This window comes from Harpia harpyja, chromosome 5 (assembly GCF_026419915.1).
Source record: "Harpia harpyja isolate bHarHar1 chromosome 5, bHarHar1 primary haplotype, whole genome shotgun sequence".
Lineage (NCBI taxonomy): Eukaryota > Metazoa > Chordata > Aves > Accipitriformes > Accipitridae > Harpia > Harpia harpyja.
The window spans coordinates 55,890,805-55,915,541 of NC_068944.1; the positions used below are offsets into that span (position 1 = coordinate 55,890,805).

The window sequence follows — 24,737 nt, forward strand, 5'->3', positions numbered from 1 at the left end:
TATATTAGTGATATAAAAATAAGTATTGAACTTTTATCTTTCATTAAGTTTTAGCTGTTTAGGGCTTAGAAGTGTACAAAAACCCCTCTGTTGGATCTCTCTCTGTCTCAAGACTCTGATTTGGAGTGCCTGTGATTCTTGTTACAGAGAGTGAAATAGGGTTCCTATGCACTAATGGTAATTTATTTAGTACTGTAGTGGTTTGGTCCCTGGCTGTATTATCTTTGCTTTCTACCCTCGAAATGTGGTTTTCCATTCCCACTGATGCTATTCTTCAAGCAGTGTCATCTTCCCCTGAATTTATTTATTGTTGATTTTTTCTTCATTCTTGATGTTAGGAACCTGAAGTTGCATTAATACTCTCCTAAGTTACAGAATGTCAAGCATTTTTGCAGAGATTTTGTAGGGGCTATGATGTTGTGTGCTGTTGTATTTTTCAAATGCATTCAGCAACGTAAAGAGAAATGGAACACTGGAAATATTTATGAAATGGAAATTGGAGATGTTTATTGTAGAAATCATTCTTTCTCTAGCTTTAGGAGGAGTAATGGTGCAAAGCCAATTCACAGCAAAGGCCAACAGCCTCCTGGGCTTACAAACAGGAGCACAGCCAGTGGATTGAGGGAACTGATTATGCCCTTGTAATCAGCATTTGTTAGACAACATCTATGATAACTGTGTCAGTTTTTGGCTTCCCCAGTACAAGACAGACAGTGATCAACTGGAGCCAGTTTAGTGAAGTGTCACTGAGGTGGTTGTGAACTCTGGAGCACCTGCCTGGAGAGGAGAGGCTGAGGGAGCTGGGTTTGTTCAGCTTAGAGGAGAATGGCTTTCAGGGGTCCTAAGAGCAGCCTGCCAGTACCTATGAGGAGAATATCCAGGGGATGGATCCTGGCTCTTTCTGGCAGTACATTGTGGGAGGACAAGAAAGAGACAACAGGTAAAAATTGAACCACACAAGGTTCCGACTGTGTATTAGGAGAAACGTTTTCCCCATGAACAGTGTGGGGCATTGCAGCAGGTTGTCCAGAGATGTTTGCAGAGATTCGCTTGGAGGTTTTCAAGGCCCAACTGGATAAAGCCCTGAGTAACCTTGTCTGATCTCAGAGCTAACCCTACCTGTAGCAGAAGGTTGGACTAGGGACCTCTCAGCCTGAATTCCTTTATGATTCCATGAAATCTAATCTTGACTCATCTTAATGTCAGGATTTCAAAGTTTATCTCTCATTCTCTTTAGCAAGAATCATTGACTTATAAAAGTTAGTCTTTAATAAATAAAGTCATTGTGGACTGCTTCTTCATATTGCTGGAAAAGCGCGTGGTGTTTGGAAGGAGTTCTGATTGCAGTGTCAGGGCTTGCGATCAGTGTTGACCAGGCACACAATCAGAAGAGTAAACAGACAAAAGGCAAAAACCTAAAAGCCAAAAAAAGACAGGTGTATATTCATGTCTTACTAAGTGTATTTTTAAGTGTATACTTCCATGTAAGGAAGAACTGAAAATCATGTAGGCAAAAGCACCTTATACTTGAAATCCCCGTAGATCTAGGCATGACCTAAGAAAAATAGCTTTTGCTCTTAAACAGCTGTCATTACATTGGTCTTTCCTTGGTGATGAAAGCAGTTTTCAAGAAGGAAGATAGGGATGTGAGTAGAGCGAGTTGTAGTAAAAGCACTAAGAATTTCATAACTCCATGTCATTTAGGATATTAATATAAACCACCTAGTCCCATTTTCCTTGGTTATGTTACTGTAAGGCCCATCTGAAATCACAAAGTTGTTATGTATAATTCTGTATATCATAAAATAGTTTTATTAATATTATTTCAGTTACTCTGTTTCAATCCTGCATTTTTCTTTTGTTTTCTCCAGAGCTCTGGAGCTTCAGCCATTTTCCCTTAAGCCTCTTCTACGACGAGCAATGGCAAATGAGTCTATGGAGCGGTATCGACAGGCATATATTGATTATAAAACAGTCCTACAAATAGACAGCAGCATCCAAGCAGCAAATGATAGTGCTAATAGGTAACTCCACCTACAAATTTTCTGATATGAGTCCAAATAGAAAAGTAGAATTCAGTTTTGTTTGGTTTACATGCTCCCTCTGTTCTGTATCCCTCAGAGGCAGCGTTGTCACTAGTGCGTTATAACTATAGGTCTGGCTGTTTCATTGAGTTGTTTTCCCATAGCTTCACAGTTTTCCTCTGCTAGCAGTAGGTCGCTTTCTGTTTTAAAAATGTAACATTTTAAAGGCTTTTCTTTACTGGTGCTTCAACTTGTTTTCTTTCCTAACGTGCATTTGATACCACGTAAAGTTATATTTTAGAGTCCATACCTTTTCTCTGACATTGTTTCGTTTTCATATTAGCAGTCTTCCTGTGGTAGTTGGAGATTTTTATGTTAAGTGTGAAAGCTTCAGTATGCTGCCATTGTAGAAACACTGAAGTAGCTTGATACAGTGGTTGGATACAAAGCTTAGAGATGTAAAAAATATAATTGAATATTATTTTTAACTTAAGTGTTAATACTTCCAACATTAATTCTTGCTGCCAAGAGAGACATCTCAATTTCTATAATTATATTTTAATAGTGTAAAATTAGTGTATACACACTATTGTAATTGTGTTATCATTAACATATAGTAAGTACTTAAGTGCATGAATGATAGGATTGTCCATTCCCTTTTCTTCTCTTTTTTTCCTTTAAAGGGCAAAAAAAGTATTTATGAAAGCAGAACAGCCATTAATCATTGAGCAGGAACCCACATGCATGAGACTTTTAACAATGGAATCTAGTACCTTTTTTTCTTTTTAAGGCAAGGCCATGAGCACTTACATTATTACTTCATTTAAAAATCCATAATATCTTTAAATTCTGCTTATTTGACCGGAGGTGGCCAAAGGAGATGACACTTTATTACCTCCTCTTAGAAGTGTTATTTTTGATAACACAACAGATTGTTAGTGATCTCCTGTATCTATGCCGATAATAGAGCACTTGGATTGGTGAGATAACTGCTCATCCTGGTATCTGTGTGATTATTATACTGTTTTTTTAATCTTCTTGGCTTATTTTATCTGCAGATACTCTTTTCATATTTCTCCTTGACTTGTAACTTGCTTAGTAATAAGCTTATTTCCCTTTTTCCCCTTAACACTCTTCCTTTTCTCCTCTCTAGGCCTTCCTTATGTTTTTAGCTTCACTGCTCATTACTCTTTCCTCCCTGGCAACCCATCACCTTATTTCAGCTGCTTCTTCCTTCTTCTCTTCTGCTGGTAATTCATTTTTGCTTGCAAATTCTTAGTTTCTAAAACATAGACCTCCTGCATAATTGAACTTTTACTATGATTTATTTTTAAATATTTTATCATTTATGAATTAAACTGAAATTGTTTACGAAAGTATTCATTTTTATTTCCAAAGTAGCAGACCTTCTAAAAAAAGAATTTTAACAAAAAATTATAGTTCCTCTACTGCCTTTTAACTTAAAGGGACAACCCCAAAATGTAATTTAATTTTTTTTATATTAGGAATATCAGGTCTTAACAACTGGCTGTTATTGGAGGATTTCTTTGTTTTTAAGTTCCTGCAGGAAATTGGTGGTGCTGTAGGAAGCTGACAGGAAAAACTTATAATCCTGCTTGCGTCTGAGGGTGGGTTTGATAAATCATGTTAAGCCTTGTCTTTCCGTACTTCCCTAACAAAGCAGGCTTTCCAGAAATCTTAGAATCGAATGGGTGTTCAGTCTGATATTTTTGCTAATTCTCACGCAAAAGACAAGTAGAATTTTTCATAAGGCCTTTACCTGGTAATATAAAGACTTTACCTGATCATTTTGCAATCAAAATCAAACAATTAAGAATATAAGTACATATTTTTATGAAAAGTCAACTGAAAACAAGCATAAACACTTATTTGAGTGTTTATAATGTTGATTAGATGATATTGAGTTGTGTCTTTTATTGGTTATCCTGAGGTGATTTTTAGATAAATTGGAAGGACTATTTCTTTTAATGGTGTGTGCCAAATCACAGGAAAATACATTTCAAACACACTTTTAATTAATGGCATTTTCCTAGCTTTGTGAACATCAATGAATTTCCTACTTTGTGTATTTTAATTTCCTCTTGAGTGAGTGTTTTATTACTTGCTTTTCACTGTTTGAAATACAGAAGCTCTAATGTGGGGCAATATGTTTATGCATTTCCATTTACTAAATTGAAGGTTCATTCCAGTTGTCTTAACTCCTTTAATATCAGGTAGCAAATTGCATTAGATAGCTTGGGAGCTTTTATTACAAAGTCCAGTATGAGTATTGTACTGTACAAATAAATTTGTGATAAACTCCAAAAGTGCAGGGTTGTTGGGTCAAGTTAGGGTGTTGGTGGTGGGGAATGAGTGTATTTGTCCCAACTTTTTCATTAAATACCCATGCTTTTTAAACTAACCATGGCACACAGGTATGCATTTTTACAAAAGACTATGCTTAGATTATTATATTACAAGAAGTCAGTTGATTGTCAAATACTACAGGATTCTTTCTGTTGATTTTGATGAATTAGATGAGTTTTTTTCTCCAACTTTTTAAGCCCATTATGATAAATGGCAAAAAATTAAACAGGAAGTCAATGGGACTGTGGTTTACTGTAGAATTATTCTGTTACTTTCTATGGGAAGTACCTAAATGTAATGAATTGACTTTTTAATATGAAGTGTACAGTTTTGTTCTCTGATAAAATAACCCTGAGTAAATCTTAGGGCCGTTTAATTTATGATGGTGTGCCACATTTTTCTTAACAATTGAATTCAGGCTATCATTAAAAACCTAAAGTTTTAGTAAAATCAGAGCAAAACAGAACTTAGACAAGCTGCTTTGTTGGTATGTCCTTTAAAATACTGCTTAGGACTGATACAGGTAGAGGAGGGCCCCTGAAAGGGCATATGTAGCTAACCCATAAACAAATACTCTTCTTGTTCACTTAGAAAACAAATAAAGCAACTAGATAATAATGCAAAATGTGATACTGCGTATATGAAGAAATTTACTTTCAATTAAAAAATACAAGAAATGGTATGTTTCATGCAGCATTATGTAATACATAAAATCACACATTATATAGCTCTACAAACAGCCTTTTAAGTCTATATTGTTCTTTAAATTTTTTTGGTAATTTCTGTTTTACAGTAAAGAAGATTAGAACAGGTGCTGCTTCTTGTACTGGTTTTTCTATCAGACCCTAATGGAAAAGAATTTGGTCCTGAGTGCTCTGACTCTGTTGCCATAGTATTATACCGAAGCTTTTTTGTTGTTGTTTTATAGCTCTTATTCAAATATTTAAAAAGAACAGAACTGAGCAAGAAAACTTGATTGGGTAATTTATGCTCATTCCATCTCATTCTTTATGTCACATTCAAGGTTCTTAATTTTTTTTTTTTGTATGTGTATTCATGTAGTATGTTTTTTACACCTGTGTTAGATGGAAATGCACCTAATATGCAAATTTCAGGTTTATTGGCTATAGTATCAATGTGACTTCCTTTGCTACTCAATTCAGAATTTTCCTTTGTTAAAGCAGATATTAGGCTTATCACCAGTTGAACTTGACTCTTAAACTTATTTTGAGATTCAAAGACATTTATCTCACTATTATTCTCATAATTGATTAATACTTGTTTGTTGTTGTTGTTTTTTTTAAATTGTAATGGAACCATAAAGTCTTATATGGCTTTACTCATTATATTTACTTAGGTCTTTCTTCAAAATGTGTCACAGCAATAGGAAACCCTCACTTGAATGGATTTTGGATTGAAATACCTACAGAAGTAGTTGACCTGTATATATGTGTTGAAATATATTGAAATATGTACAGAAATAATTGACCTATATATATGTGTTTGTTTAAGAAAGACTAAACAGTTTTTATATATGTTCTTTACATTTTTAAATGGGGATAAAGAATGATTGATTGATAATTTCTGACTGTTCTGCAAAATGCAACTTAATACCTGCTTTGTGACCTGCGTTGGTTATTTAGAGAATTGTTGTGCAAGAGGTTTCCTTAGACTTTGGCAAATTTAGGTATCACACTTTGGCTGAGGATATTGTAATCTTGTTACAAATAACACTTATGAATAGCTGAGAAAAGTAAGCAAAATAAATACATCAATTTTTTTTCCTATTTCTTTATTGCATGTGGTAGGCAGCATTTAAAGCCTAGTTGCAAAATCAGTCATTTGCTTAAATATTTACAGATCACGCTGAAGTCAGCTTCTTGTCTTCTAAATGCTAGCATATTCTAAATAAAGTGGAAAAAGTCTAAATCTTAAATGAGTGCAATACCATTGACTGCTGTGACAATCTTTTTTTAAATTAGTCTTAAGGATAATTGTTCGGTTGTTTTTTGAAAAATTGGAGCATTGCATTATTTAATTTGGGTGTAAGTTATTAAAGTGTGAGTTAAATATATGAAAAGTCACGTTGGTGCGGCTTTTCTCTTTCAGAATAACAAAGACTTTAATTGATCAAGATGGTCCCAGTTGGAGGGAGAAGCTGCCACCAATTCCAGTTGTCCCAGTTGCTGCTCAGCTACACAGGTGGGATGGAGGAAACTTTACTTCAGAGAATAAGCCAAGAAGTACTACAGATATCAACAGAGAAGAACAGTTGCAGATGAATCGTATGTATAGCTAATGCAAATATATATAAAAAATATATAATTGAAAAATGGAATACAATTTAATAATGTCAGAGAAACTGCTTTAGAAAATACTTATCAGAGACCTTTGTGAAAAGCCAAGTCAGATGATGGTCATTTAGATGATTGGGTTTAATGTGCTTTAGGGAGCCACAGTTATGATAAATTTTTTTAAGCCAAGTCATGTGGTTTGCAGCATGTAATTTCTGAAGTTATATAAAATAAAAGAAAATACAGAAGAAATACTCGTCAGCAGTATATTGAGTCCTGTCACAAGTATCGGTAGTTGCCCCCTGACATAATACTACAATTATAATACAGTTTTCCCCCCCAAAAACACCACCCAAACAAACACCCAACCTCAGTAACATGATCAGCTGCATAATCTGTAGCTGTCACTTAATTGTTCATGAAAGCATTACTCAGCTCTTCAGAATAGAAAGGGTAGACTTGTAGGTGGCCAGTAGTTAATGAAATGGGCTATAGAAGAACACTTCTGATTGTTTAATATTTTTTTTTACGATGGATTCTAATTTTGACAGCGGCCATTTAGTAGTCACCTGTCAAAGATGTTAGTTCTGGACTTATTTACACATAAGCACTGAGTGCTTAACTCCTTCAGGACACTTTTTCCTCCTGATTTTTTTCCCTTCATTGCAGTTTCCTTTTTTCTCCTCCAGTAAATCAGGTGAGGGAACCTTTCTGATTCAGTTTTCATTGACATTAAACATTCTTTTTGCAAAGGCCTTAACTGTATGATTTTTCACTCAACTGTTAATTGGTTCCCCTTTGAGTTTATTTCAGTATAAAGAAATGTAGGGCTGAAGATAATCTCCCCCTGATTAACACAGGGGAGGCTGCAATGCATAACCGGGTTGCTGGCCGAATATGTAGCAGTGATAGGGGTATCTGTCCATAATACATTACTGCAATAATACATGTCCTCAAATAATCTGCGCTCTTGGGCACTACAGATTTAATGACTTTAAAATGATCTTTCAGATAGCATTGATTTATTTGTACCCGATGTAAACCAACCAACAACTTATAAATACGTACGAACTGGACATTTTTTTTCAAGAATAAGATGTAGTTCTAGAAATTTGTAATAGTGTGGTTTATATATGATTTGAATAGTCGTGCATACTAAACTTCAGTAATGCTACAGAAAATTGTTTTTCATTTAAGAAACATGAGGCACGTTGATATATAATTTAAGCTCAATTAAGTTGATAAAAATTTTACTTTACTTTTTAAAATGTCCAGTGGCAAGTATTTTCATTACAGTTGTTGTCAGTACATGTCATTACTGATTCATGACTCTTAAGGATTGGGCAGCAATTGGGTTTAACTTTTTGGTTTTTTAAAATGAAGTAGAAATCTGATACCTTGCACAATTGTTGATACTAAACATAAATGCTTAGCTTGAAAAGTGCTTTCTGTTGTACTGGTTGTACTCCAGGGTTTTTCTGTTACTAAAGAATACAACCTGTTGGATTTTTTTATTGCAATGTATAACCAACGTATTTAAACCTTTTAAGTAGTAAATTTGGATCTATATAACCTTGTTTAACTTTGTTAAGGGAGAGAATTTGAAGATCATCATAGTGAAAAGTACACAGATAAGCAGCTTCTGAGAACACTAGTGATCATGTTTAGCCTGTTACGAAAGTTAACGAAACTGGCCATCACTGTCTTCATGAAGTGTGTTCTGTGGCATTTTGATGCAAAACACATCTCAATCTATTTCAAATAGGGTGAGCTTTGGTTAGGCTTTGTTTTTAGAAATACTAAATGAGGACTGTGTAACCGTTTTCTTCACTGAAGGCTGACTCTAAGGTTGTGATTGCCTCTTCGGTCGGGCCTGTACTAAATCAGTGGGACCTGACAGTCATAGCTGGTGCCAGAGGTGTGCCAGCAATGATGTTCAGTCAGTAGTTAAACCTTACTGTTGGCTGATGCTTTTCTGCAACAATTGTCTCTTGGTTTTTGTGTCTTGCAACTTGAGTTATGATTTAGTTGTGTTTCTTGCATAAGTCTGTTCTGGTTTCACATTGTTACTTAATTTTTTCCCCAAGTCCACATGTAGTTTTCTGGCAGAGGAGACTGCCATGTGTTTATAAAAGAACTCATTGAGTTTAATTACTGGTTAAAATTATCTGGTTATGTACAGTGTTTAAAACCTGAATCTTGGCAAGGGGCTCATATTCTTTAGCAAGGTAAAATAAGTAGATTTTTCCATTATGATTTACTTAGAACTACGTTACTAATTATTGTTTGCTCAGAACAGAGACATGAAACTGCAGTCAGGATTGGTTTTCCACTGCAAACATAGCTAAAAATTGTAGTCTAACCCAGAAGCGTGTGCAACAAATGTTGTGGAGTTTAGAAGGAAAGACAATTATGGAAGAATACAATATTGATAAAAAAGTATAGTTAGGTGTTTTCAGGTTCCTCAAAGCATCTTTTATAAATAGTTATTAACAGAATATTACTGATGTATCACTAATCCCTACTGATGTGACGATTTGTTTGTCATTGTCAGTTTAGCATAGTAATTGTGATAGATAGTTGCTTGCAGAAAGAATATTAGATCAAATTACGGCTGCCTTGGCGTGATGGCGGAGATCTAGAAGGCCTTTAATCCTGCTGATTAAATCTCCACCAATGTAAATACAACTGGTGTCTCAGTGGTGATACATAGTCCCTTTCTACCACACAGAAGGGGTAGACAGAAGGAGGTGAAAGCATAGAGCTCTCTCTTGCATGCCATTATTTTCAGCAAAATAGTTACCCTGGTGCGTGGGGAAGTATGTGTTGTCCCAAATGTAGATACGGTAGTTTATGCCTGCCTTAGAGCAGCAGGGAGATCTAAGACAGAAATGGCAATGTGCAGACCAATAAAGATACTCCAGTTGCCAGGCTGTTATTCTTAGCCTGTGTAGATTATTCAGCTACCCTCAGTGAACTGACCTTCTTATGTAACACTGTGATCCTTTTGTAATGTAGGTGAGAAAGCTGAGGAGAAGTTCAAGACATTAAAAAATGAAGGGAATGATTTTGTAAAAAAGGGTAAATATGAAGAAGCTGTAAATAAATACGGTGAATGCATGAAGTTAAATAACGAGGAATGTACGATCTACACTAACAGGTAAAGATCCAAAATCTAACCCTGCCTTGTGGGATAACAATAGTTATATTTTCTCACTGCAGATAGAGATTTTGCATCCCTTCAGTCACTGTTGTAAAAAAAAGACTTTTTTTTTCCCCACTTGATGACTGTTTCTAATAACAAAGTTGATTTTTTTGTTAAACTGTGTTATTTTCCAAGGGGAGCAAGTATTAATGTCACTGATATATATCTTAAAATCTTTATATAAATAGAGTAAGCCATAGTAAAAGTTATAATTAGCATAGCAGTTTGCAGCATTTTTTGAGAATGCTGATATGATTTTAATTAAAAACTAACATGCAGTAGCAGTATCTCAGATATGAAGAGTAATAATTCAGAGAAAATGTACATTTTGAGAAAATGAAAGTAGGAACATGGTCATACAACAGCATTATTTTAAAGGTTGACCTAATTCTGCAGCATAATTCTTTATGATGTAATCTTACCAGCTTTCACAAACTAAGAAGGATTTGATTAGGCCAGTACTTGAATAGGAGACTTCCATGTAATAATTAGGTGTAGAAAGCAGTATTGCTTATTTAATCTAGAGCACTTCTTTACCTAGAATGGCTGTATAAAATCCATACTATATCAACCACTATACTATCATATTATACTAATGTAGGCTCTGCTTTTAAAATACTGACATATCTGCCTAACTTCAAGCATTAGTCATACTTGAATTTTGACTTTTATTGCAGGAATTGGCCCTCTCTAAATCCATCCAGTGATGTTATTAATACTTGTTTTTATGTACTTTAAAAAATACCACATTGAGACTGAATTGTGTGAAGTATTGTAATTAACATTTATGAGTCAGATACTGTTGGCACTACAGCACTGTAGAATTTACTTATATTGCAGTGTATTCTGTTTTTCTGTGTTAGAGCTCTCTGTTACTTGAAACTGTATAAATATGAAGAGGCTAAGCAGGATTGTGATCATGTTCTTCAGATAGAAGATTCTAATATTAAAGCTTTTTATAGAAGAGCGCTAGCGTACAAAGGATTACAGGTGAGGAAAAAGAACATGGCAGGTATTCTTAAGCACTTCTAAACTTGCTTATCCTCTTCAAAGGCAATCAGGTAGTTGCAGTCGATGGGAGAATACAAAGTATGCAGTGCTGATGATTTACTACTTTGTAGAGCATTAGGCATACATAAGATACTACATAAATATTTTTGCAACATAAAAACCTGCATGTTGACTTGTAATAATTTGAGAAAATACAAGAGTATTAGAATAAATGAGGTTTGACTGGAGATTGGTTAAGTAAGTTTCAACTCTGTTCTAATGTTCTAATATTCTTCTGGGTATCCCAGTCTGTTTTTTCTGTGAAGGTGTTTACTATATCTTTGCTGATCACAAATGGATTCTCTCCAAGTCTGTCTTCATCTGTCCAAACTAAAATCTCAGGCTGTCTTTTGGCATCTGCTCATATTTGAGTGCCTGTCATATTAAACCAGGGTGTTAATTATCTTTGTTTTCTCACTCTTCCTTCCCCAAACACATTACGAACCTTTGTCAGTAATCTACTTACTCGTGGACAGTGTCGGTGCTCAAACTTTTCCTTTCCATCTACACAGTGGTGGTGTTGTCTGTACTGTGCTCATGTTACACAGTTTTTTGAGTATCCTTGTACCTGATCGTCATAAATGCAGACTTACATTGCTCATATCCATCCTGAATGTGACTGCAAATCTCATGTTCCATCTCTTGAACCATGTTGTTCCTTTTGTCCATCCCCTCCGTTGGTTCCCCGTCTTCAGTGATGTTAATTAGCCTCTATACTTCATAATTCTTTCATAGCAATCCTTACCCTACCTGTCAGCTCTTACCTGGTATTAAATTATCAGCTTCTCACTTCTGTTGGCTCATGATGGCAGCTATCATCATCTACTTCGTATTAAATTTTACAAGTGTCTTTAAACAAGCATCTTAAGTGCTTTCTTCCATGTTGCTCTTTATAACTGGAGGTGATCACTCCAAGCATCCACCAAGTTTCAGCAATGTCCATCAAATGAATACTTACCGCAGACCTCCAGTATGTTTGATGCCTTAACAAAAAATTACCTGATTGTCTCAACTTAAAAATCACCTGAGGACAACCTGTTTGTGTTTAGCAATATACTAGTCTATTCTCATCCCATGTTACAATCCAAATGGAAGTCATAGGAACCATGGGATCTTTTGTTTGTGATAAATTTGTTCCTCTGTTACAGTAGCTATGAAATTTTGAAAGTTTGCTTTGATTAATTTTCAAAGAAGGTGAACAGTCTTTATTTTGTGTAAAATCTTTTCTGTAACTGCAGCAAGCTATCTGGTATTAATCCTCTGAAACCTTATGTTGTTGAAGTTGTTAAAAAATTAGTATAAATATAAGCAAAGGTATATAGTGATTCTACCAGTCAAAAAAAGGGAATTACACACTAGTGAAGAATGTCAAGAATTGGAGAAATAACTTCTGCTTTTTTGAATATCTTAGAAAAAATGCTATTTTTCAATTATTGAAGACACAACCTGAAACACACTGTTCATGGATTACTTCAGAACAGTCTGAGCTGGGGACTCCCAAAATGTTTTCTTGTGGTTGGATTTAATGCCTTCATTATTGCTAATTCCAGGGATGTGAGCAATTTGTAAAACCAGAGAAAGCAACAAAAGTGATTGGAGGTTGACATATGACTCTGTAATGAAAAATTTTAAGAGCTAGAGGCATGTAGTTTGGCAAAGACCTAACTAAGCTGGGAAATGTTATTTGTATATAAATATCCTGATATTTAACCACAAAAGCTGCAGTGGAATTTAATGTGGTAAATGATGTTTTTTTTATAGAGGTACTGAGATGTAGTTAAGGGAAGATCAGGAAAATCGTGCTTGTGTGATGTATTAGGCCTGTAACATAGGACACAGGACCCTGGACCGCACCTCCTACAGCTGATAGTCCAGTCTCTTGCTTTGGGTACAACCAACTTGTATGATTTTTGTTGGTCTGGCAGGCTGCACTTTTAAATCCAGGAAGGTTGGTTGGTTGCTGACCCTTGTGATCATTTTCAGAAGTCTGTTCCAGAATCTCATTTCTCTGTAGTTGTGAATCTTCACATCTGTAATTCAAATGATTTAGCTTAATTAGTAGCTGTTTCCTGATGAAAGCAATCTGCCCCCTTTCTGCATACATTTGCTAAGGCTAAATAATTCTAGTTCTCTTACTCTTCTTTCATGATGTAGCAGACTTCAGTTCATTTACAGACTCACTGCAGTGTCTCTGCACCTTGAATACTGGTCGTCAGTGTTGAACAAAATATTCCGTGTAGGAAAGAGAATATGAGTGACTTGTACACTGGTGCTTTTATTACAGTTGGGATGCTGAGGAAGTACCTCAGTGGGTACCTGAGGATTTTTTTCATGATAATATGAATGACTTGCAGTAACCTTATGATACTGCTTGGGAACAGAAGAAATATTAGGTTCCTCACAGAAAGAAATTATGTTGATCTTTTACTGTCTGTGTGGTCTTTTACTGTTAACCGCTACATTTCATCCTTATTTTTGATTATCCAGCCCTCAGGGTGTCTTGATTTTCCTGTGCGATGTTCCAGTGTTCCTCAGAATTAATGCTATTAACTTCATCAAATTTGAAATAAAAACATTAAACAAATGACAAGACTGATTACTGAGGAACTGTGTCCTAATGCCACTCTATGGATGTGTTTGTCCTTCTAATGCTGTTTATCCCAGAGTGCATAACATAATTCAAATCTTCTCAGGTATTACCAAAAATTTCCTTTCTCAAACTGTAAGAGATGGTCTGTTGGATTTAAGCCCAGGAAGATTAGATATATTTTTAATCTAAGCTTAATTTAACTCTCTTTTATGGGCACAGCAAGTACACAGACTGTTGATGGACTCACATTATATTAATCTTGAAGAAGTGTTACACTGCAAGCAATTATGCCTAAAAGTAGCAATCTTCAATAATCTATTCTCTGATACAGGGAATATGTTTCTCGGAATAAATTATTTCATATTACATATTTAATACAGAAGTACTTAGTCGCAAAACACTAACTCAGACTCATCCTCAGCTTTCTTTTTTCCCTCTAATGAAATTACACTGTCTGTATTTAGATTATTTTTGTCTACTTAATGTCAAGATCCTAGCATTTTTATTTTTCTTAATTGTAAAGGACTGTATGGTAGTTCAAATTTATTTTTCTAGTGGTGTGCTTATGAAAAAATTATTTTCCTTTCTACTTACAGAATTATCAAGCCAGTGTTGATGATTTCAACAGAGTACTTCTAATAGATCCAAATGTTCTTGAAGCAAAAAAGGAACTAGAGGAGGTAACCCAACTGCTTAACCTTGACAGCAGTGCTGTAGCTGGCAGTCAACAAAAGCAAAGGAAGAAAATAACCATACAAGAGGTATACCTGTTCATTTTTAAAAGCAGACAGTACAGAAGCCACAAATTTGAGGAGATAATATTAAAGCTTTCGTTTTGCACTTAGCTCTACAGTTTTTTGGGGTGGGGTTGTATTTTACATATTATTTTGAGGGCAATGGGAAGGTTCTTGCATATGATACGTTCAGTGTCCATTACATTCTATAGTAAAGCTTGGACTGCTTTGAAGTGTATTCCGAACCACAGCAGAAATGGAAAAAGTACATTTAGATAGCACTAAACTTGAGGATATGCTCCTTGTAAACAAAAACTGCTGAGACTTTGAAATACCTTGAAATACAGAATGCAGCTGTCAAATAGCAGTTTTGTTTTTAAAGCCTGTGCTACTCAGGAAGCCTGTGGGGCTGTGCTGGCAAAGGTTCATTGTCAGCAGGCGTGCTGGCTGTTCTTGTGCTAGTAGTAAAGTTAGTGGTCTGAAGAATGAAATCCTACCTTAAAGGGCAGGAGTATGGATAAAACATCTGCAGGATCTTATAAAAGAAATATGTGATGTAATGTTATGTACTGGATCAAAACGTGAGCCTTGCAGAGTGCTGGGTGGAATTAGGCGATGAAAGGATTTTCTCAGTCATCTGATATTTTTGGATTGTAGCTTTGCTGGTCCTTTAAGAATGTTGGGGTTGTTTTCCCTTTTCATTTTACGATATATAGTTAAAACACATAGTTACCAGTCTGTACAGTGATACTGTAATTTGATAATGTAATTTCAAAATGGTGGTATAATAGAAACTGCAGTTATTAATATAGAAACATTTTGTTTTATTGAAACACTTCACATTGTCACGAGTTCATGGGATTTTATGTAACTGGCGTAAGCCGGGTATAGTGTTAGTTAAGCTCTGAGCTTTGACAAAGGCACCTGGAGAGTGTTTAGAGGAGGTTTGGGAAGTCACTGCATTGTTCAGAGACCAGCCAACTACATTACTGGCAGTGGTAATTTTTCCAGGGGTGGGGCAGGAAGCATTTGTGTTTGCTATCATAATTATAGCTGCCCACTTAGAGAGCCTTTCCTGTCTTATCTGCTGTAGTACAAGGTAGTTCCATGAAAACAGACTGCAAAGAAAAGTAAGAAAACTTAGAAACTGGGATTTATCATTATTATTCCATTTTAATCAAGCTATAATTATATAAAAGGCAGTCAAGATTTCTCTCTTGATTCTAAGGATTGTTGAAAAATAGAACAAAATGTCTATAAGCCCAATGCAGTCTTTTCCAAAAGTGGCTAATCTAGCTAGCCTGTACTATGCAATACTGTGTCTTCAGACTTCCTGAAAAACTTGGCATCCTTTGAGGAGACCCCATTCAAAGAGTTTTAGTCAGTTTATACTAATTCCACAACTCTTGATAGCTTGAAATAGATTTTAGCAAATGTAGTTGAACCCATGGTTAATTTTCTAGCGACTGATTCATGAAACTTGATGCAGGCTGCAAACCGGAAGAAGTTAAGTGGGTGTTCAGGCAGTTGGACCATGCTGAGCTTTCTCCTTCCACAGCAAGACTCCAAACAGCAACCTGATACAGCTACTGTATACCTGTACTATTCTGAAGGCCCAGCAGTGAAATGAAACATGGGTATCTATCTGGTGACTTGACTTCAGTTCTGCTTGTCTTCTGCAACTTCACATTTAATATATGCATACAGTCCTCCTTAGCTTTCTCCCAGTGGTCTTCAGTTGTCTTTCTGCAGTAGAGTGCCAAGCAGTGAAAGGAAATGTAAAATATGCACTTTTGACTACAAACCTTTAAAGATGAATTAGAGGTACTATTCTGGGGGGAAGTAGGACATAAAAGAACATAGGTGCCTTTCTTTTATGAAGAGTAAAATGCTAACTTTAATTTAGTGACATTGTTGATGGATATATGCATGCAATTTATGAAGCTTCAGGTTATCTCTATGTCCACATTAAAATGATTTGTTGCCGTTTTCTTTGTGAAGGTGGATGAATGTGATGAACAGGAAGAGAGACAGTTTGCTACATCAGAAGATGTTGTGACTGATCATGTTACTTCTGAGGAAGCAGTTCAAAAGAGTGTGCCACTGAAGACCTCTAAGAAACTGCATATTTCTGAACCATCTAATGCTTATGACTTTGGTCAGATTATAAATGCAGTGAATAGCAATAAGGATAAAGCTGCTTGTGCAGATCTTTTAACAATTACTGATCCAAAAAAATTGCCAGTGCTGCTAAGTAACAAACTTGAAGGAGAAATGTTTTTGATTTTTATCCAGTCGTTGGAGTATTATATAGTTGGAAAAGATCCTGGCCTTGTATATCAGCACCTTTTCTACTTGAGCAAAGTAGAAAGATTTAAGGTAAGAACCTAGATTTAATGTGTACTTAAGTTGCACAGAAACCTAAAGGAAATTTTCCTATCTTAAAAGGAAATGATACACTGATTTTCTATCTCTGTCAAATGCTATGATTTTTGATCAACCTGTGCTAATTATAAAATAATCTGTTTTTTCAGGTGGTGCTGGCCCTTCTTAGCAAAAATGAAAAAAAACAGGTTCAGCAACTGTTTGACTTGCTTTCAGAAAACCAGAATAATCAGTACTCTTTGGAAGACCTTGAGAGCCTTAAAAAGGTTTATGAACTTTAAGAAGATAAAATTTATTGGTTGCATGCATGTAGTTCGTGTTTATAAGATGGATGTGTGAACTCTGTAGACTTGCAGGGGTTGAAGTGGGTCTTCACCCGGACTGCTTGAGTTCTATTTTGTTTTGACAGCATATGCACATTTAAAACTTGCTGCTCTTTTTTTCTTGTAGTTGTATACATGTTTAATCTCTAGAATTTAATGCATGTCTTTGTGTTCAGTAACAAAGTTCATGTTACTTGTCATACTGTTTTTATTTAGGCTGCGTTAATTATATATATAAAAATATATTTTACATTATATATATAATGTGAAATATCTTGATGGTACAATAGATAATACACTTTTACTCATCACTTGTTATATCATTTTGTGAGTTGTATCTTGTGATAAATAAGTGTCTTCAAGATAAACGGGTCAGTTAGCAATAGCTTTGCTAAAATGAGTTTACAAAAAGTGTTAAATTTTTTAGGTAAACTACTACAGGCCATCTGTTTCTTCACTATCCCTGGTCTATACAAAACAGATTTAAGTATTTTTGGTGCAATACAGCTTAGCAGCAAAGGTGAATGACTAATGTATTAGCTTGCCATGGAACACTTTGAATCAAAATAATTAATTATTAAATAAATGGGTATGTTTTTAAAATGATTAACAAGGGAGTAATTTTTAGTGCACAGAGAATTAGTTTTTTTCTGTGTGCGTGGAAGGACTGCTGGTTTGCGTGGCTTTTGAAGTGACTGTGGTAAACAGGAGAACAAGTGGCTGTACTTAGCAATAAAAATATTTAAGTCTTGAGTTTTGTAATCAGATTATTTAAAACACCAGCTATTCCTGTTTACAGACATATTTATAAAGCTAAAAGTAAACCCATTTTGTGGACCAGGATGATTTTTTTTTTCTTATTTCAGGCAGTACTTATGTTTTATATTTGATTCTGACAAAGCTCCTTTTTTCAAGATGAAGCTTTTAAATTTTTCAAATACCCCAATGCCTTCTTTGCACACACGATATAAATGTATATCTAACTCACTAGCACTGCAGAAATATCATTAAGAATGTTGTTCTAATGAAGATTTTTCTCAGGTGTATATTAATTAAAAAAAATAAAGTTTTTTTCTTGAAAAGTACAATTATGGATTCTTTTTTCTGCTTCTACACACTTTAGGCTTGTAATTCTGACATGTGGATTATGAGTTTTGTCTTGAAGTAGAGTGCCAAGAATGAGGCTTTTAATTCCTAAAGCACTATCAGTACAAGTTATGTTTTTTGTTTTTAAATGTCCTCTTTTTATGAGATTGTCATGTGTTCAAGAGAGATCTATTGCTCATCTAATCTATGCATAACCAATTGTACTTAACCAACAAAATGCCAATTTCATTCTTCAATCATGGTGGCAAAGTATTCACATTCACTAATTTCTGCGTTAGCGATTTCAATCTTTTTATTTTTTCCACTGCAATTTAGCATGTTCAGAGAAGATTCATTGTATGTGTGCAACTTACTGACACGGTTTAGAAAACTTAATTGATTTTCATGTAATAGAGTTCAGAGTGTTTTTAATAACAATAAGTTACAAGCTGGAGAATGTTATTAATAATACATGGATTAGGAAAAAGTTATTTTGCTAAAAGAAAGTATAAAAACCAGCTATGTAATTTTAAAATAGTCTTAGTTGCTTGAAAACTGCAGTTGAGTAAGAGCCAATGTCAAAAGCCACCACATCACAAAAGCTCTTGATGAAGTTAAATCAAGAACCAAAACAAAAACAAAAAAAAACCCCAAACCCCAAGTATTAAAAGCTGTTTAGGTATCTTCTAAGCAGCAGTCTTGACTGCTAAAGTTTGTATCTATATCTCATTTGTATAGTTAGTTTTGACACTGAAGACAAAAATCAGAATCTGCAGCAGTAAATCATAATAAAAATATAATTTAGTAAATTTAGGAGACAATCGGACATTATTAAAAAAAACAAAAAGGCTTTAAAAGACATGAGATTTTTAAATGGAGTTTTCTTAACAAATCATTTTTCCCCAAGGAGATAGACAAATGCGTTTTCATGGCTGGGTATACAGTATCACAGTTAATTTTAGGGCAGTTTTAATCAAGCCCGAGTGATTAAACTAGAAACCTAAAAGTAGTCCTGTAGTCCAGGAAGATACCTTTTCTTGTAATACCTTCCAGACTGAATGTCTGCTGAAACAGAGGTTAACTCAGTTTGAGGTAAAAATGACAGAGATCAGCAGATCAGGGATCAGGAAGCTCAAATTACCCCTTGTTAAGAAGTTCTGAATGGAGAACTGCAGCACTGTTGCAAGCAGTTACCCAGCTGGTGGGAGGGAGTGACATGCCACCAGCCGCAAGCAGAGTTTTGTACCCATGTGTGTCTGACCCCCCTGACTTGAAAAATCAGCACTTACCTGTGAAGTCCCTCATATTCCAACGCACAGAGCTGATCATGAGTATGTCTCTCTTAAATAGACAGTAACAAGAGGGCGGGTTTTGCTAGAAAGTTTAAATTCTGCCCTAATGAAATACTCAGCAATGAGTAGGTTTTCACTTGCTGTGGTGTGTGATCTCTTCAGTTTAAGGCAGCCCATAAGCTTTGGCTGGTTGAGACAACCCCCCCAACACTCTTTGGCAGACAGATAGATAGCCCCCCTACTATAGCTTGACACTGATCTCGAACAATATTCCAGTATATTCCCAACCCTTGTCGCATACCAGGAGCTGCTTTTAAAAAAATTTTTAAGGTCATTCCAGTCCATGATCCGGAAGGGAGAAGATGCTTTTGTGAAGTCCTGCATTCCTGAAACTGCTGCCAGGCTGGGCATATGCTCTCAGCAGATCCTGGGCACCAGCCCCACTCTGGGAGATGTCGCGAATTTCTTCCAGCACTGCCTTAGGCGCCTCACTCCCAAGTGAACCTCTGCAGCAGAAGCCATTGAACAGTAATTGATGCAGTAATCGTGAATGCCCCGCTCTTATGGGTAGCAGACCCCCTAAAACTGTAGGTGCTAAACCTTTTACTACATCTTTAAATATCAGGCCAGCTGTATTACCTGCAAATCTTTTCCATCTGATGTTCAGCATGCCTGTGCCTCAACTAGGAACTTCTGGCCTCACCTTTCAAAGTTAAAGAAATATATTTTCAAAGTACAAGGGAATAATGAAGAAAGTGAAACATTTATTGTTTTAATAGCTGAAAGATGGAATCAAATAGTCAAATAAATATTTCTTTAAAAAAGAAAAAAGTTAGCAACTCTCAAATGTAAAAAAAATGGTCCATGAAGCTGAGCAAAAAAATGAAAGAAGTTTGACATGAGCTGTTCATCTGTAATGCCACCAGCAGGCTAGCAGTACTTGCAGTCATTTTGGTGACGTTCCTGCCTCGTTCAGATTTCACTGAGTTTGGCTACTTAGTTCAGACAGTATTTGGGAGGGCCTGACTGACAGGCAGAACATAGAGCTTACATACAAAAAAATCAAATCCAACAACTTGTTAGGGACTGTACTGCTGATTTGGCCTGAACGGCTCAAGCCAAGACCACCAGGCTTCAAAACCTGCCCCTTTTGTGGGGCAGCTTTAGCCCACTGAAAGTCATTCTTGGGGCATGGGGTATGGGAGGGAATACTTTCAGGTGCTGATTTCCTAAAACCACTTGTTAGCAGGTAAGGGCTGCCTAAACATCTCCCTCTTGGCTTAATCTGGGGAACCTTCTCAGAGCCAGAGGGAGAAATCTGTGCAGCCCTGAATAGTTGCAGCATAACAGCAAATGCAGGATGAGCTGTCAAAGATGACATCCCCGGCCAGGCAACGCGGGCTGGCCTGTGCACAGAGGAGGCCGCAGCAGCATCCCGCTGCCTTTTGCGTGCGGCACTCGCGATGACCCACCAAAGCGGCTCCTCACTCACCACCGGACCGACTGCGAAATCGGTTCTGCTTCCCTGACCCCGTTGTGCTTACACCTTGTATCGTCAGCAGGAGAAGCCACAGAGCAGCTGAATTGCTGCTTTCCCCATGGCTGGGTCAGGAGCTCAGCTTTCCCAGGGCAGTCCCTGGACCTGCCACTCCTGGTCTCTTTTTCCCTTCCCTGTTTTGAAATGCTTCTGTCTTTGATTGTCTCTGCTCTGCCCTCAGCATTTATTTATCATACTCTTTCATCTCTCTCTCTGCCCACCATAAGCATCAGCTCTTCTGCTCAGTTGCCAGGTTGAGCTGCTCTGCCAGTCAAAAGTAAGAATATGGCTGTCCACTTCAATGCTGCAGCGGGTGGCTTTCTGCATGGTGTCAGCATTAACACAGGGGCCCAGAAACAAGAGAGTGCACAAAAGGGGGGAAATCTGTTTTATTGGTACTGGGTTTTACATCCTTCGAAGAATAAAGCATTTCCTCTTCAGAAGAGGGCAAGAGAATCTCCAACGGCATATCTGACTTTGTGGTGGGGAGACCCAAATCGCAGCATGGTGTTACTGTCTTGGGTTTGTCACTCACCCTCTCAGCATTAACATCCACCTTTTTAAAAACAAACAAATGCCAAAAAAACCCCAAACCAAATCCAACAACGCTACAAAAACCTGCTTCAGGAGGAGAACATTGTTTTTTCAGGTGATGGGAACAGGCAAGTGAAGTGTCGGCCCAAAGTGGCAATAAGCTGGCCAGCCCCAACACAGCAAATGGCAGAGTGAAAATACCCTGTATAGACAAGCTAACCAGGCTCGCAGTGACCGATTTGCTCCTGGATACAACTCCCTGTTTTTAACACGAGAGAGAGGTTTCCTTCTGTAGGCACTGAAAAGAAGGCTAGTGGCTAGGGAATAGAGCGTGCCAGGGAACAGGTGTTTGCACTGTTGTTATTTTGCTCCCTTCAAAATATTTTTGAGATTTTTAGAGAAGATAGCTCCAGGTTGAACAGGTGCTGTCACCCAAAGGGTAACAGTAAGAGGTGCTAGGAGGGATGAGTGTCATTACGGCACGACTGCTTCTCTGGCCAAAAAGCTGATTTACTGCAGAGCCCTCGCCACGACTCTTCTTACCTTCCTGCGTAGTGGTGCAGGCAGCAGAACCTGGTGGGAGCCCTGTTACTGGCAAACCACACTCTTGGCTCTTACGTGGGAAGTTCCCCTCATCAGAACCTGCTGTGCTTTATGTAATCCAGTTGCGCAAACAAAGGGCTACTCTTTGTGGCTGCCAAGCCTTTCAGAAGCATGTGAACTGAAGTATTTCAACTTGTTCATTACCATAAACAAAATATATATTTTTGAACAGCAGGGAACATGACTCCTGCCCCACTTGTAAATCAAGATTTATGACCTGAGTCAGTGTAACTGCTCACTGCCCGCGAGCTGCAGCTACCCAAGGGACAAAGGGCAGGCAGCTGGGTGTCAACCCCTGATGGCTGGCTTAAGGAGTATTAAATGTCACTTAGCCATAAGTACTCCCTCATTTACCGGGTGTCTGCCTGTGAAGCACTGTTCACCTACCCCTTGGGATGTAACACTTCTCGGTGCGAGACACAGCCTGCGGTGGAGGGTGCTGGTGTCATTTCCTTGCAGCCCTGTGCTATTTCTCAGTTCCTGCTTGTTAAATGCCACCCTTGTAAATAAACCCAGCAACATGAGAGTGGTTTTGCTAGTAAGCAAGAGGGATTCCTGGCCTGGCACGTGAGCGAAGTGTGTCAGCAGGTTCACGTTTGTGGCTGAACTTCCAGGTACTGCAAGGAGGCTGGATTTTGTGCCAGGCTGACACCTGTTCCCTCTGTTGCCTGATCGAAACCCAAAACATTTCAAGGGAAGCCCAGTGCAGCTGTTTGGTCATGTTTTAGGTATCAGCCCGGAGGCTGGCAAGGGGATGCTCTTATCCTGCTGTGCTCCCGGGCACTTTACTTCCTTCTCCTGCCCCACGGTTGCCAGGGAGCACGCAGTCAAATGAAACAGCTAGGAGCTGGCAATGGGGCCAGAAGTGTTACACAGGAGCTTCGCGCACAGATCTATCTGTCTGTGTAACTTAGCACACTTGCTCTCTGACATGCTGCCATACAGGCTGAGGAGCAGCAGGACAGGTTTGCTCGGCTGTATGGTCCCACTCCCTTTGGGCTTCCCACATACCACTGAAGTACCAGCTCTGCATTTGTCCTGACACCAAGGCAGTGCTCAGCCCTGCCCGACACTGGGATCCACCAGCAGCTCTGTGCTGGACAACCACGCTACGCTTGCAGCTTTCCGTGCTCCAAGAGAGTCGGGAGGCAAACCTTGGGTTTCCCATGCAGAAGTGAAGCTGCACAAGGTCACAGGGCAACCCCACCGCAGAGCCAGGAACAGACTTTGCCTACCTCGAACACTGTGTTTCCCTGCTCTAGGTGGGGGCTGCCACGATGGGGATGGTGCAGAGCTGAGATCTTGCAGGAACTGCAGCTCTCAGCTTGGCCTTCCCACAGCACATCCCTGTCGTCAGCCGGCCTTCAGCAGCAGCAGCAGCAGGACCTTCATCACCATCACCCAGAAGGACCAGAAACAAACTTATGGGATTAAGAAGTAACAAAGGGAAAACAAGTCAGATTTTGCATAGGAAGAGGGGCCTACAGCAGACAAGGCCAGCAGCTCTGGAAGCAGAGGGTAGGGAGCAGGAAGCCCATGGATGGACACACTCGTTGATGAACATCTGTCCCTGTGCTTGCACACATGAGGGATGCGCTGCAGTCACAGCCGCTGCAAGCACAGGGACAGATGTTCATCAGTGCATCCCTCATGTGTGAGGGTTGCTGCACCCCAGGGTGCCCAGGCAGCAGCCCTTCACAAGGCCAGAAAAGCTACCGTAAAAATCACAAGCTCCTTCTGAAAAGCTCTTACAATCTGTTTTCTATAAAGAAGCAAATCATGAGAGAAACATATAATTAAATCATTTCAAAATATATATATAATAGATAGATAAATTCTGTCTCCTCAGAAAAAAAAAAAGACAGGTTGGTTTTTTTTTTTTACTTCCCTGTCAACTCAGCAGTCTGGATCTTGACTCTATCAAGTTTTCAACAACCTCAAAAACAACTCTGTTACTGCCCCTAGTCCTCAAGGGTACTTTAAAATACCCATGTTTCAATCTAATTACATATATGAGATTGATTGCTATGTTATTCTATTTTAGCAATAATTTAATCTAATTCAAACAAAACTGAGAGAGACACAAGGAGGAGGTCTAGAGGCAGCTACTCAAAGAGGCTCCTCCAGCACAGCCCAAGAGTTCCCTTCACAACAACAGGAGGGTCAGATGCACCACTGTCCTGGTATCGGCTGGGATAGAGTTAATTGTCTTCCTAGTAGCTGGTATAGTGTTATGTCTCAGGTTTAGTATGAGAAGAATGTTGATAACACACTGATGTTTTCAGTTGTTGCTAAGTAGTGTTTAGACTAAAGTCAAGGATTTTTCAGCTTCTGATGCCCAGCCAGCAAGAAGGCTGGAGGGGCACAAGAAGTTGGGAGGGAACACAGCCAGGGCAGCTGACCCAAATTGGCCAAAGGAATATTCCATACCATGTGACATCATGTCCAGTATGTAAACTGAGGGGAGTGGGGCTGAGAGGTATTGCTGCTCGGGAACTAACTGGGCATCGGTTGGCAAGTGGTGAGCAATTGCATTGTGCATCACTCGTATATTCCAATCCTTTTATTATTACTATTGTCACTTTATTAGTGTTATCATTATTAGTTTCTTCCTTTCTGTTCCATTAAACTGTCTTTACCTCAACCCATGAGTTTTACTTTTTTTTTTTTCCAATTCTCTCCCCCATCCCACTGGGTGGGGAGAAGAGAGTGA

General features: G+C 37.8%; 1 protein-coding gene across 2 annotated transcripts in view; it reads left to right on the forward strand.

The window, feature by feature from the left end:
* The window catches only part of SPAG1 (sperm associated antigen 1), a 42,500-nt gene extending 24,440 nt beyond the window's left edge, over nt 1-18,060 (forward strand). For both annotated transcript variants that reach the window (XM_052788202.1, XM_052788203.1), the window contains 7 exons: nt 1,872-2,024; nt 6,501-6,676; nt 9,704-9,845; nt 10,754-10,880; nt 14,127-14,291; nt 16,266-16,643; nt 16,799-18,060. In XM_052788202.1, the coding sequence (XP_052644162.1) occupies nt 1,872-2,024; nt 6,501-6,676; nt 9,704-9,845; nt 10,754-10,880; nt 14,127-14,291; nt 16,266-16,643; nt 16,799-16,930 (1,273 nt within the window). In that variant the 3' untranslated portion in view covers nt 16,931-18,060. The remainder of the gene's footprint in view (nt 1-1,871; nt 2,025-6,500; nt 6,677-9,703; nt 9,846-10,753; nt 10,881-14,126; nt 14,292-16,265; nt 16,644-16,798) is intronic.
* The last annotated feature ends 6,677 nt before the right edge of the window (nt 18,061-24,737 follow it).